The 14,810-nt window shown below is 39.5% G+C and overlaps 1 protein-coding gene across 1 annotated transcript; it reads left to right on the forward strand.

Annotated features, from left to right (window-relative positions):
* The first annotated feature begins 2,525 nt into the window (after positions 1-2,525).
* Positions 2,526-14,529, forward strand: HSPA13 (heat shock protein family A (Hsp70) member 13). Its single transcript, XM_016201749.2, has 5 exons — positions 2,526-2,585; positions 4,105-4,445; positions 7,818-8,031; positions 9,766-9,933; positions 11,166-14,529. Exons 1-5 carry the CDS (start codon positions 2,561-2,563, stop codon positions 11,831-11,833), a joined length of 1,416 nt encoding a protein of 471 aa, XP_016057235.2. The 5' UTR covers positions 2,526-2,560; the 3' UTR covers positions 11,834-14,529.
* Positions 14,530-14,810: the final 281 nt, after the last annotated feature.

A 14,810-nucleotide genomic window follows, 5' to 3' on the forward strand; every position in this document is an offset into this window, starting at 1 on the left:
TGTTCTAGTCTTAGAAGAGTTTGAAAGATTTCCTCTTTTATACTTAAATGTACTTCTATAGATTTGTTTACTACTGTAAATTGGATCTTTCCAGCCATATTTTTTTCTAACTGGTTGTTTGCATATAGGAAAGTTATTTTTATACAATATTATTAAATAACCCCCCTATTCAATTCTTGTTGTTTCTCAGATATTTTTATAGTACTGATTTTTCTATGAATATGTTGAAACCTAATCCCCAAAGTGATAGTTTTAGGAGGTTGGACCTTTGAGAGGTGACTAGATGATGAGGGTGGAACCCTCGTGAATGGGATTAGTACCCTTATAAAGGAGACTCCAGATAATTCTATTTAAGTTCCTTTTTTTTTTTAAGTCTTACCTGAGGATATGTTTTGTTTGTTTGTTTGTTTGATTGATTGATTTTAGAGAGAGAGGAAGGGGAAGAGAGAGAGAGGAAGGGAAACATCAATCCATTGCCTCCCATACACACCCCCTCCAGGGATGGAACCCAAAACCTAGGTATGCGCCCTGACCTGGAATCGAACCCACAGCCTTTGGGTGTACAGGACAACCAACTGAGCCACCCATCCAGGGCTAAGCTCCTATTTCTTAAATTTTCCATTCCTTATAATACCCGTTAAATCCCTACTTAAGAAATCAGTATACCCACATTTCTTTCCATATCCTTATTTCCCATCTGGAGCTTTTCTGTTCTTTATACCATTGCTATAGCCCTGAGAAACAACCGGAATAGCCCCGTCTCGTCTAATCTCATCAGCACTGTTATCTAAGTATTTCATTGTTCCTCTGATTGCAGACAAACAGGAAGGGATTAGGGACACCAGCTCCTACCCACTTTAGAAGACATGGACCGTGGTATTTAGTACTTTTGCGCTGATGAGACTTAGATGAGGTTTTTGGACTTTAATTAATGCCGTTATAGGATAAGACAATGGGAGATGAAGCATTTTGCATGTTGATGGATGTAAATCTTTGGGGACCAGAGACTAAATGGTGGTAGGCAGAGGTTCGCACTAACTTCTGGAGCCTGTGAATGTTACCTTACACCGCAACATGGACTGTGCAGAAAATGTAAAGTTCCAGAGCTTGAGATCAGGAGATTGTCCTGGGTTGTCCAGGCGGATCCAGTCTAACCCCGCGTCTTGAGCAGCCGGGCCCGCTGGGGCTTTGGGAGAGGACGCCGGCGGCCCGTGGAAGCGGCTGGAAGGGCCTTCAGCTCCCGGTCAGCGAGGGCCCGGGCCGCCTCCAGCTGCAGGCATGAATTCTGCCCGCGGATCAAATTAGCAGGAAACAATTCTCCCCTTGAGTTCAGTAAGACTTGTACCAAATTTGCAATCTATGGAATTGTCAAGTAATAAATTTGTGATGGCTTAAGACACTAAATGTTTGGATTATGTCTTTTTATACGTATACTCGAGTTATACTGAAGCGTAACTCACTATAGACACACAACGTACACCTTTTATATTTTACAAAAGACGTAAAAAATACAAAAAAGTGGAGAGAACGTGATGATGAATCCCCACGAGCCATAATGCAGCTTCAACGGCCATCAGCATTTTCTTTCACATTTTTAAATGGACACTTCTCCCAGCGAGCTGACCCGCGGCCACAGGGGCTGCCGGGTTTGCAGCCGGGGTTGGAACTACACTTCGGTTCTCCGGGGTCACGGGGCCCGTGACCTCGGCCAGCAGGACCCCGGCCGCGGGAGCCCGAGGGACCGGGCGGCGGGGACACGCGGGCTGCGGGCTGGACCCGCCACGCGCTTCGCCGCGGCTGCGGCCGCCGAGGGCTCGGTTCAAGGGAAAGCGAAGGTGTTTCGTTTCTGTTTTCATTTTTAAGGGCCCACTTCAGCGTTAGCAACAGGGGAAAGGTGCCCCTGCTCTGTGGATAAATCGTCTTAGCTGAAAGCTGCTTGAATTGCTTTATCCCGAGACAAAAACAAAGGGGGGGCTGGGGATCTTCATGGGAGCTTCGGGGGCGCCCGACCGCGGCGGGGAGCCTCTGCGGAGGCTGGGGCTGCGGTAGTGAAACCCCCGTCTAGAATCCAGCTCGCAGGCACGGAAGCGCGCCTTAAATGGCGGGCTGAACGAACGCGCGAAGGCCGGAGTCCCGCACGGCACGCCGGCGGCGCCCGCTCCCCGGGGGAACGGGGCAGGCCGAAACTACACTTCCCAGGAAGCAGTGCGGCGGCGCGGCGCTGGGGAGACGGTGTTTACCTCCTGTTGGCTCGAGGCGCTTCCGGTTTGATGGGGAAATCTAGCCCTAATTCTTGACACCCCTCCACCTCAGCCTAATTGGCTCGGCCGGCCGTGCGTGGGAGGGCGGCCCCGTCGCCCCTGGCAGCGGATGAATGGAGGCGCTCCGCCTCGAGACCTCACGGTAAAGAAAGTCCTTTCTCGGGTAGGACATGTAGCTTCTCCGGCGGCGGCAGAGCCAGCGGACTACATTTCCCAGGGGGCCGCGGGGCCGCCGGGCGGCGTGGGGGCGGGGCCTCTCGTCTGGTACAGTCATCCCAAACCTCTTCGGCGGGATTGTGATGGCCGGAGAGATGACGATCTTAGGTTAGTGACCGCGGGGGTCCCTGGCTCCGGTGTGGGCGCGGGAGCGCCTGGGGGAGGCCGGCATGGGCGGGGGTGGTTGTCACACCTTCTAGGTCCAGCCGGTGCAGCAGGAAGGGCGCGAGAAAAGTGATTTAGAGGCGGTTCTGCTCTGTCCGGGGAGACGCTGTGGAGCCGCCTCCGGGGTGGCCCCGGCCGGAGCAGGCCCACCGCGTAGGGCGGGCGGCAGCCTGCCGCGGACATCGCAGGGTGTTGGCCTCGGGAGCAGTTCTTCCCGAAGCAACGTCGATTTCGAATCGTAGGTTGGATCGGGGCCTTTGAGAGGCCGCAAGAACGTGCATCTGAAACACCCCTTTGTGGAGGAAGGGGGAGGAGCCCCGCGGCGCCCCGAGCTGCGGGCTCGAGGCTGCTGGGTTCCGAGGGTCCGGGCCTCAGCCCCGTGCTCCTTCCTACCGGCTAGGAAGCCGCTCCCCGGACAAAAGGCGATGAAGTGCTTCTGACATGTTGCGCGTGGCAGCGAGAGCCAAGTGGGCTTGGCGCTTGCACTTGATTGTACTTCATTGACTTATGTGTTCATGAGGATGAGCTAACAATTAGTAAATCAGACTCCCACATGTTGACGTTTTAGGTCTTCTGGAACGTGGGTGACGCAGGCGGTTAACGCAACCTCCTGAAACCAAACAAGAAATTAATTGTAATATCCGAAGTGACACCTTTCGTCATCACTTCTCTTCACAGCCTGAGTGGCATTTGCTCCTACTTGTTTTCCTCATCAGTTAGTAATTGCTGGACGTCTGCTGGGTGGTAGGAAGCATCCTTGGTGTAGGGACACAGCAGTGTGCACAGCCTGCCTGCAAGGAGCTTCCCTGTGTGGCGTCCTCAGAGCTACAGGACACACGTTCACGCTTCTCTAAGTATTGCTTCTGCAAGAAGCATGTCCTTAGTTGACATTTAAATACAGAAAAGGTTAACTGTGTTCTGTTATGAAGTGACAGTTTAATACCTAAGCAGCTCTCAAAATCATTTTATCCAATTTATCCAATTCACCCTGTTAAAAGAAAAATGGAGATAAGGGGAAATAATTTTGGCCTTATAATAGAGTTTTTGCTATGGGAATTTTAATACTGGAGTTTCTTTTTAATAATGATGACTAAAGCTAAATATAAAGCTGTAAATCTAAGTATCAGTTGATCAAGAAATTGGATTATATCTAACTTTTGCTCCAGATGAATGGGTTTTCCTGTCAACATCAGACAATCGTTATCAAAATATCTTTACTTTTTATTCCTTTATTCACCCATAGTGAAGTACACAAACAGGTTTTTTTGTTTTTCTTGTAACCTCATTTAAAGTGCATCTGTCAGTTTACATTGTGAAAAATTTGATGTTTGAGAGAAGCATTATTTTGAGAGTATATTTTTAGTCTTGTTTCAAAGAGTGGTATTAAAGGGACTTTACTATAGTAATTTATCATATTGTACTAGTTTGATAAGACTTATCTTTTAATTTGCCTGTATTTCAGGATCAGCTGTTTTGACTCTCCTGTTGGCTGGCTACTTATCACAACAGTACTTACCATTGCCTACTCCTAAAGTGATTGGCATTGACCTTGGCACCACCTACTGCTCTGTTGGGGTGTTTTTTCCTGGCACAGGAAAAGTAAAGGTCATTCCAGATGAAAATGGGCATATCAGCATACCCAGCATGGTATCTTTTACTGACCATGATGTTTATGTGGGGTATGAAAGCTTAGAGCTGGCAGATTCAAATCCTCAGAACACAATATATGATGCCAAAAGATTCATAGGCAAGATTTTTACCCCAGAAGAACTGGAGGCTGAAATTGGCAGATACCCATTTAAGGTAAGTATTTAAGCTAAAATATATTTTAATTTTAGGCCAGCATACTATTTCAAATAATGCTTCGACTACAAGTTATAAAACTTTTTATTTCAACTGACTCAATTTGCATGGAAGTTATATTATTTTGTATAACAAGCAATTTCACAGCAGGTCCAGGGCTCCACAGTGCTATCCATGACTTGGCACTTTATATTCTTCCTCTGCCATCCTTAGAATGTCACCTAAGTCCTTCATTGTATCAGGAAGGCTAATGAAACCCCATGTATTATGGATAGATGGATATATATTCTCTGTATAAGTATATACATATTGAGTGTATACATATTTGTATACACAAAAAATATCAAACTAGGCATGCTGTTTTATGAGTTGTTTGAAACTTATCAACATGTCATGGCCAATTAGTCAGTACATTCACTTCCCTATCCTTCCTGGTTTTTCGGAATGACTGGTCAACTACTTAATTACCCAGTCCCTATCAGTATACATTTTATTTTTTTCCCTAGTTTCCCACTAATGTTGAAGCTTCAGTAAATATCCTTGTACATATGTCTTTTTACATTTCTTTGACAGTTTTCTTGAATTCTAGAAGTAGAATTGATAGGTCAGATGTACACATATGTTAAGGCTTTTGATTTTTATTTACAAATTGTGCACCGAAAAGGTTATGTGCTCTTAACTACTGTTTTTTTACTGTGCCTATATCTTCACTAATTATTTTAATCTTTGCCCTAGAAAAGTAAAAGGTGATACCTTGTATTAATCTCTATTATTTCTAGTTAGGTCAGAGTTAAAAATTTATTGACATTTTTATTTTCTTTAGTGATCCATTTCTTATTCTTTGTCCTATTTTCTTTTGGGGTGTTTTACCTTTTTCTTGATGACATAAAATACATTTGTGATATGTTTTCAGTAGTTTTTCCTTTTTTTCCTGATGATATATAATTTTGTTTTAGTTGTTAAGGGCATCAATGTTTTATGTAGTAAAATCATCTCTTAATGTTTTAAAGTGGTTTCGGACTCTTATCGTGCTTACAATGGCCTTTCCAACCCTATCCACTTGTATTTTTTTCTAATGCTTTTGTATGAGTATTTTGTACGTCTGGGTTTTGCCGGGGGTTTTTTCTTTTAAACATTTAAATGTTTATTTCATGTAGGGTTTTTCTTGTAAAATACAAAGTATTTTAAATGGGATTTTAAATGGTAGGTTTTTAAAATTCTAGATAGTTGTATCAGTGCTGCTTATTTGAATCCATCTATAAAAATTCTCAATTTTCCAATCCATTGTCAAAGTAGGAAAAAAAATTGTCCATGTACTTTTTAGGTTTCTTTTTTCTTTTTTAGCTTTTTTCTTAGGACCTTTTATTAATTTATAATCTTATGTAATGATAAAATAATATAAAACTATACATTTTCTTCTAAATTACAGTTTGGTATACGTCACTTATTGATTCAAGTAGTTAAATTTTTTGTAAGTAATCTGATTTTTTTCTTGTTTCTGTTTCATGTGGGCTTTGACGGTACTGGTGTCTTTGAACCTTTTTTTTTTTTTTTTAATATATTTTTATTGATTTCAGAGAGAGGAAGGAGGAGAGAGAGAACCATCAATGATGAGAGAGTCATCAGTCAGCTGCCTCCCACACGCCCCCCTACTGGGGTTCGACCCTGCAGCCCAACAGGAGCCCCCACCGGTAACCAAACTGGGACCTTCAGGTTCATAGGTCAGTGCCCAACCACTGAGCCGCTGGCGGGGCTGGACCTTATTTTAACTGGCCCATTAGTACCCTGTTTGGAGCTATCAACAACCCAGGACTTGAGGTCTCCCCTGTTGGAGCTGGGTGCATTTGGACAGGACCAAGATGCACACCAAAGTCTGCTTTTCCTAGGCCCAGGTCCAGAAACAGATCATGCAAAGACTCAAAGCACTCTGAGGTCTGCCTCTGCCTGCAGGCTGATTAATCTGATTCTCTTAATGAGCCTCAGGCTATAGAAACTCCTCTGGGTAGGGCTAGAGGCTTCCCAGCAGGGTGGGGCAATTGCTTCCCCCTCAGGCAAAAGCTGCTTAGAAGGTAAATGTCTGCTTCTTCAGTATGGCAGAGTGACTTGGCACAGAAATCCAGAGGGGTGCCCTCTGAGCTCTATCTCCAAAGCCCACAACCCTAGATTCTCCTCACACAGCTACAGTCCACTCTGCCCTCTCTCTCCTGGAGCCCAAGGTGAGTGGCTACACATGAAACTTTGTGTGTTGGCCCTTTAAGAGGGTGCCTGCGTTTCCAGCCATCTCTCCCTGGCAGACAGAAACCCAGCTGCTTGTCACAGCCAGATGTTATGTGGGCACCTTTCTTAGGTTTAGTGCTCTTGGCTGGGAAGCCCAGCCTGGGGTTTAGGCCCCAGAATCCTCAGTGGGGACCCCCCCACAGCTGAGATGTCCCTCTGGACCTTCAGCTGCTGCCTGTGGGAGCCCAGCCATCCTTCTCACTCCTCAGCACTTCCCACCAGTCTCTATGGGGTCTCCACTTTTCCTCCTTGGTTATGAGGGTGCTCTCCAGCTCATCTTCAGTTTCAGTTGATTATTCAGGATGTTTTTGCTATATTTTAGTTGTAATTCCCGTTTGGTCCCAGGAGAGTGTCAGTGTAGCTTCCACTCAGTCCGCTGCCGTGAGACCTAATTTTAATAGTGTCTGTAGCTTGTTTTTGTTTTCGTCATACAGGTTTCTTGATTGAAACTTGATTATGTAGTCTAGAATGACTGGAGTAATATTCTTTTAACTTCTTAGAGCAGACTAATTTTCTTTAGATGTTATTGCAGTCTTCTCTCATGGTGAATCTAGAATGTTTTTTAATTAATCAAGTGTTTTAAATGGAAAACTACTCTAGCGGGGATACTGAGCTAATCCATAATACATGTTTTCATAGAAACAAGAATGTAAGTGATATGGCTTGGCTTGATTCTTGGCTAAGAACATAATGAAGTACTAAAATTATTCTTGCTAATATGTATCAGAATATTCTTTCAGCTTTCTGTTAATTTTAGAACACGTTAATTCAAAAACATTCATTTTTTTCTTTTATTTAACAAATATATATTGAGAATCTTTTATGTTCCAGCTATGTGCTTGGTAATGAATGTTGTTATTCTGTTGTTATCAAACACTATGGTGTGGATCCATTTTATAGATTTTAAAATACAATTTTTAATAATCTCTAATCATAATAAATGTACTTAATAGATTACAAATGAATTTTATGACCTTGTAAAGGTAAGTTTTGATTAAAGTGCAGTATATATATACAGTATATATGTGTGTGTAAGTATATATGTACATATGTGTACATATGCTTTTACTCTCTTCTTTCTTTTGCAATTCACAGGTTTTAAACAAAAATGGAATGGTTGAGTTTTCTGTGACAAGTAATGAGACCATCACCGTTTCCCCAGAATATGTTGGCTCTAGACTGTTATTGAAATTAAAGGAAATGGCAGAGGAATATCTTGGAATGCCAGTTGCCAATGCTGTTATTTCTGTACCAGCAGAATTTGATCTAAAACAGAGAAATTCAACAATTGAAGCTGCTAACCTTGCAGGTAATATTACCTTTGCCTGAGTTAGATTTTTATCACAATTTTCTGAGGCTGAAAATCTTCTATAGTAAGATATATCACTTTGCAAGCCACCTAACTAGGTACATAAACTGTATGGCAGGTAAATTAGATGGATTTTGATACAAGTTTGCAAATGATAATTAAGAAAGCTTTATAGCACAGTGTGAAATGTGTATATCACTACAACAACCAGGCACATGACAAAGGCTGAGAGAGAACATGGACACATGTTAGAAACAAGTGTTTTCTTCTAAACTTTCTTTTATGTTAAGGTGAATATAATGTTTTTAAGAAGTCTGAAATGGGAGAGAATTCATTTAACACCATTCAGCAAATATTGAGTGTCTCAGTATATACCTGTTCTCGTGGAATTTATATTGAACAGATAAAATCCCTTATAAAAATGTAAATCTGAACTAATATAAATAGACAAATCTCTGTCCTCATGGAACTTATATTCTACTAGAGGGAAACAAAATCAGCAGAAAGTATAATGGGTTTTTTCCTAGCATTATTCAGGTTTGGGGCTTAATAATTCTTTGTTGTGGGCGACTCTCCAGTGTACTGTAGGATATTTTGCAGCATCCCTACCCTTGATTTATCAGATGCTAGCATAGCAGAACCCTCCCCACCTAAGGGGTGATAATTTTCTTTTCTCCAGACATTACCAAATGTCCCTGGAGGGGTAAACTGGCTTCTGGTTGAGAACTTTGATACAACATACATCAGAAAGTAACATCCTATGGATAAAAATTGCAGAATAAGGGGAAAGGATTGCTGGGTAGTCAGAGAATAAGGGGTCTTGCAGGTTTTAAAGAGAGTGAGTAGGCCTCATTGAGAAAGTGGCATTTAAGCAGATTTAGAAGAAGCAAGGTAGATACCCCAGGGGAAGTATGTTGCAGGAGAGAGAATGGCCAGTGGGACAGCCACAAAATGGGTATTTGCTGTTACATAAGAAGATATGACATTGGCCACTGTAGCCAGGGCAGGGTGAGTGATGAAGTCAGAGAACTAAGGTAACGGGTAGTATGATCTCTGAATAAATTCTTAAGAGTTTGATTAGTTTTATGACTCCTGATACAGAAAGCCATATTACTTTCCATATCACTCGTGTGGCAGTTAGTTTAAAGGAGGAATTTTGCTCAATGAAATCTGATCCTTTGCCTTCATATATACAACAGATCAGACTTGCTGTATATTTCAAATTCACTGTTGAGGGTCTTATATTTGAAACCCTCAAGATTATCACTGTAGCTATTTGAGTATATCACCTAGAGTTTCCTTTTTATTATTTTCTGTTTATTCATCTTTTTTTATCAAAAAGTCATTTTTCAAAGAAGAGCACAGTAAGCTTATCTTATTTCCATAGCAGTATTATAGTATATAATGATTAGTTTTATTGCTCATAAATTCCCAAGTAAAATATGAAAGTGAGAAGAGGCTCAGATTTTTTTTTTAAATGAAGTATTAAGAGTAGAATGATGTCTTCCACTGAATCTGGGCCTTTACTGCATTCCATTATAATCTTTTAGAATAGTTTTAATGACACCCATTTAGAGGAACCGATGACATTGCATTATTTTTATTAGGTTTGTGACTGTTCTTTCTCATAATTACTCAGTGGAGTTCATGTCATAGAAGACATTGACGGGAGGTTGAGTGGGAAAGAATTTGTGTCTTCTCATGAGTTGTTCTTTCCTCCAACCCATCATATAGGACTGAAGATCTTAAGGGTAATAAATGAACCCACAGCAGCAGCCATGGCCTATGGTCTCCACAAGGCTGATGTCTTTCACGTCTTGGTGATAGATTTGGGCGGAGGAACTCTAGATGTATCGTTGCTGAATAAACAAGGAGGAATGTTTCTAACCCGGGCAATGTCTGGTAAGAAAAATATAAGGAGAGTTAAAGAGGTTCAGGCACATTAACATATCTAATATGTGAATTGTTTATTTAAAATTTTTTTCAGTATTCTTTGACTTCATTTTGGTAATCTGTATTTATATGTATTTACAGAAAAAAGTTAAGTCTCAAAAAATGACTAGGCATCCTATAAGTCAAGTAAATACACTGACAGTGGTAAGCTCACTGAGCCAATACTTTTCATGGCCATGGTGAAGGGAACAGAAGGAAAGAAATTCTTTTAAAATGAAGGGTGATCAGTTTATTTTATTTGGTAATATGTTTCTCAAAATAGATATCTTTAATATTCTTTAGGAAGTGATAGGATTTTGCATTCCAAATCTTTTAAAAAGATTTTTGTTATAATTTAGTTTAAGGAATTAATAAGCCTGTTTGAAAAGTGGAGATGTAAGTTACAGGTGGTCTAACATCTGCATTTGTCTTCCTCCTAATTGTATTCTTTTTAGAACCAAGTTCAGTGCTGGGGATTTATATTCCATTACTCTTCTTTTAAATCATTTTTTTCTTCTTTTTAGCTCTTAATCATGCAAGCAAAGGGTTGTTTTTTTTTTAAAGGTAAAATGCCTGCTGGTACATGTTAACTATAAGAAGAACTTTCTTCTGTTGAATAATGACATTTAGTGTTTCTAAATTGCTACTTAAAAGCCAATCTGTGTTCCCAGTCTCTATTTTCTGAAAAAATATTGGATATCGTTAAGAGATACTTCCTTTTACATCATTTAAAAAATTTAACCCAGATATGCACTGTTTTTTTTTGGGGGGGGGGGTTGTTTCGTTTTGTTTGTTGTTTTTTAATTGATCTTAGAGAGGAAGGGAAAGAGGGAGAGAGAGAGAAACATCTATGTGAGAGAGAAACATTGATTGGCTGCCTCCCACACACAGCCCAACCAGGGATCGAACCTACAACCTGGGTACATGCCCTGACCAGGACAGGGAATCAAACCCACACCTTCTGGTGTACAGGACAATACTCCACACCAGCCAGGACTGCACTGTTTTTAATTGTACACATCTGAGTTAAAATCATTTCAACCCAGTTATTTTTAATGATTCTTTGTATGAATAAAATCTTAATACCTTAAATATGGACTTTGTTATTCCAATAATATTATTTTTATACATACCTGCTACACAGAAACATGTATACACACATAAATAAATAACTATAATATAAACTTTTATTTTTAACTTAGGAAACAACAAACTTGGAGGACAGGACTTCAATCAGAGATTGCTTCAGTACTTATATAAACAGATCTATCAAACATATGGCTTCCTACCCTCTAAGAAAGAGGAAATTCACAGATTAAGACAAGCCGTGGAAATGGTCAAATTAAATCTGACTCTTCATCAGTCTGCCCAGATGTCAGTGTTACTAACGGTGGAGGAAGAGGACAGGAAGGAAGCTCAGGGTAGTGACACTGAACTGCCAAAGGATAAACTGTCCCCAGCAGATGACCACCATGTGAACAGCATGTTCGGAGCTGGCCTTTCTGAAAAGAAAAGTGGAGAAAGTCAGGTTTTATTTGAAACAGAAATATCACGGAAGCTCTTTGACACCCTAAATGAAGATCTCTTCCAGAAAATACTGGTGCCCATTCAGCAAGTATTGAAGGAAGGCCACCTGGAAAAGACGGAAGTCGATGAGGTGGTTTTGGTTGGGGGCTCTACTCGTATTCCTCGAATCCGCCAAGTCATTCAGGAGTTCTTTGGAAAGGATCCCAACACGTCTGTAGACCCTGACTTGGCAGTGGTGACAGGAGTGGCCATCCAAGCAGGGATTGATGGAGGCTCTTGGCCTCTTCAAGTCAGTGCTTTAGAAATTCCCAATAAGCATTTACAAAAGACCAACTTCAACTGAATTATGGAGGAATGATTATTTGTGATCTTATCAGACCACCTCCTCCAAAAATAAAAATAACTATCTCAAAAATTTACCTAAAAGACAACATTCAGATAAACAAAATTTACATAACATTTGTTTTAAGATTGTGACTGGATTGATCCTATTTGATTTTGGAGAGATCTCATTCCTACAAATACTTCTAAAATGATAGAATAGGAACATGGATGGCTATATTTTCTGGATTCTGGAAATAGGTAACCACACGTACTTAAAATTGCATTCTGTAGCCATTGCCTAGTGCCAATTATAGGATTCCCAGTTCTTACTAAATTGTGTTAGCAGGAGCTGGTAATTTATTTACTTGGTTATCACATGTAACTGATAATTTGAACTATACTTGAAGGACAGTGTTGATGTCAGTTAGTAGCATTGGCTGGGAGACAGCAGTATTAATATAAGCTGCATATGTAATTTTCAACAATTGCCATATTATATAACAATTACTTTCACAAACTCAGTATCCATTGTGTGTCTATTCATGTAATCTGCATTCTCCAGATTTTTAAGATACATTCATTGGATCAATTTCTTTTTCTAAAGTAGCTGTAGATTTATTCAAATGTACCAGATAGTAGAAATACCCAATTTATATATTCTAATTCCTTGATCTGCTGTGGATCATTCTCTGCTTGGATCTCCATGATTCTGGACTCTGCCTGGTTAGCATACAATGGGGAATTTTTTATTGCCTTATTAAAATACGTTAATTCACAATAAAGCCATTCTTACTATCGTTTTTTTGTTATTCAAGACTTTTGCAGACATTGATAAATAGCAGTAATTAGCTACAGTATTTCTTTTATGTTTTTGTTTTTGTTTATTTTCAGTTAACCCTGGAAAATGTAGCTTGCATTTGATTCCGTTTTACTGAGATTTTCACCCATATTTAGTTTTTTTGTGTTTTGTTTTAATTTTATTATTGTTCAAAATATTACAGATATCCCTTTTTCTCCCCAATGACCCATTCCTTCCCCCTCCCCAGTCCCTGTCCCCACCATTGTCCATGTCCTTGGGTTGTGTGTATATGCACATAAATTCTTTGGTTACTCTCTCCCCCTCCACCCACCCGACCTCCTCCATCCCTCTGACATTCATCAGTCTCATCTATGCTTCCATGTCGTTGAATCTATTCTGTTCATCAGTTTATTAAGTTCTTTAGATTCCATGTATACATATTTAGTTTTAAATGAGGAGAAATATGCTCATTTATAGAAACCTTGCTGTTATTTCCACTATCTTTTTAAAATAGTCACACTTGGACTGTTTTTAGCCTTAAGGCTAGTGTGTGAAGAGAGCAAACCGTGGATATTGGAAGTAACATGGAAATCTAATATGGAAGACAATGTGAAAAAAATTCCACCAGTCAGCATTTGTAGCAGTTCTGTTTTGCTCTGTTTACTTTTAGAAAAGCTTTAGGGACCAAGAAAGAAAATATAGCAGTTTTGTTTCTGTGTTGTCCATACTATCTCAAGATTTTTTTTTTCCTTAATAGAGGCATGCTCTATATCATTATTCAAAAATTATACTATGGTCAATGTTCTTGTTAAATTTTGTCTGCTTTATCCATTGTTGAATTTGAAAGGCTGTTGAACTTTCAGTTATTGAAAAAGAGCTAAGCAAACTTGTTTCAGCAACATCAGAACGTTTCAGCTTCTTGGTAAAAAGCTGAATGTTAATATTTTTGCAGATCTAAAAAACTCTTAGCAATGAAATTGCTATTAAAATACAATTTCAAATACTTTTGTGTACAGAAAATGTCTGAAGTAGGTAGATAGAAAGATATAAAATGGTCGCTGACATATTTTATTTTAGAACTAATGGGGAAATGCCAAAGATGAATCCTTCACTGCATTATGAAAGTATTCAAGTGTTCTCTTGGACTTGACATAAACTTTTAATAGATTTTAGAATTGAAAACAATCTTATTATGAAGCTCTTTAAAAGTGTTCAATTTATCAAAATCTCCACATAAAGTATCAGCTTTAACCTAAAGCATTTCAAGATTTTTTTTAAAAAAACTTGAATTTCTATAATATATGAGATAGTTTAGGACAATCTTAACATTTTTTAGAGGAAACAATTTGCAAAATAGGGCAGTGGATCTCATACTCTAAAATTTGAATTTAAATAACTCGATTGTGTCTGAAAATTGTGATGGCAGTGTTGGAATTAGGGGCAATAGTTCAGCATATTCTCTAGTATAGTTACACCTTTAAAAGATGAAGTAATGTCTGTGTTCAATCATATTTTAGCAGGCTATATATAAATAAATGACATTAATGTAGTTTATTTAAAAAATAAAAATGAATCCTGAAAGTGATCATTTATACATAACAATCTGAAGGCATTTTTCATAAAACAAACTTACTACATTTTGGTTGTACATCTGGGTAGTGTTTTTTGAAGTACATAACTTAAAATATTAACTGTCTTGTATGATTAGATTATGTGAATAAGTTATTTATTTTGTATCAGGAATGTTTTGGTACTGTGTTTTCACTCAAACCACTGATGTATCTACAGATACTACTGTGTATAACATGTATTGTACATAATGGATTGTGCCTCTTAAATTTGTGTGTAATTCAGGTCATTCATATTTAAATGTAAATAAATATGACTTTGCAGTTTGTTTTAAACTGTGCACTTTATTTTTTCATTCGAGACTAGGCTGCAGTGTCTTTTTTGAGATATATAAATAAGAAATGAAGTGGGGATAGAGCTGACCTGTTGCCCATGGCATGTGACCTAAGCAGCTGTTGTCTAGCTCCCTGCATGCTGCGGTCGAATTGCTTCCTTTTTCTGCTGCTTTCCCTGATTTAGAAGAGACAGTTCTTGTGTTATATAAACACTGCAGAATTTTGAATACCAATTCATGGCTGCTGACTAATGGAGCCTATGCCTAAACTATTCTAGGTAGTTAATAATCCTG

Source organism: Miniopterus natalensis, chromosome 6 (assembly GCF_054644295.1).
Source record: "Miniopterus natalensis isolate mMinNat1 chromosome 6, mMinNat1.hap1, whole genome shotgun sequence".
Taxonomy (NCBI): domain Eukaryota; kingdom Metazoa; phylum Chordata; class Mammalia; order Chiroptera; family Miniopteridae; genus Miniopterus; species Miniopterus natalensis.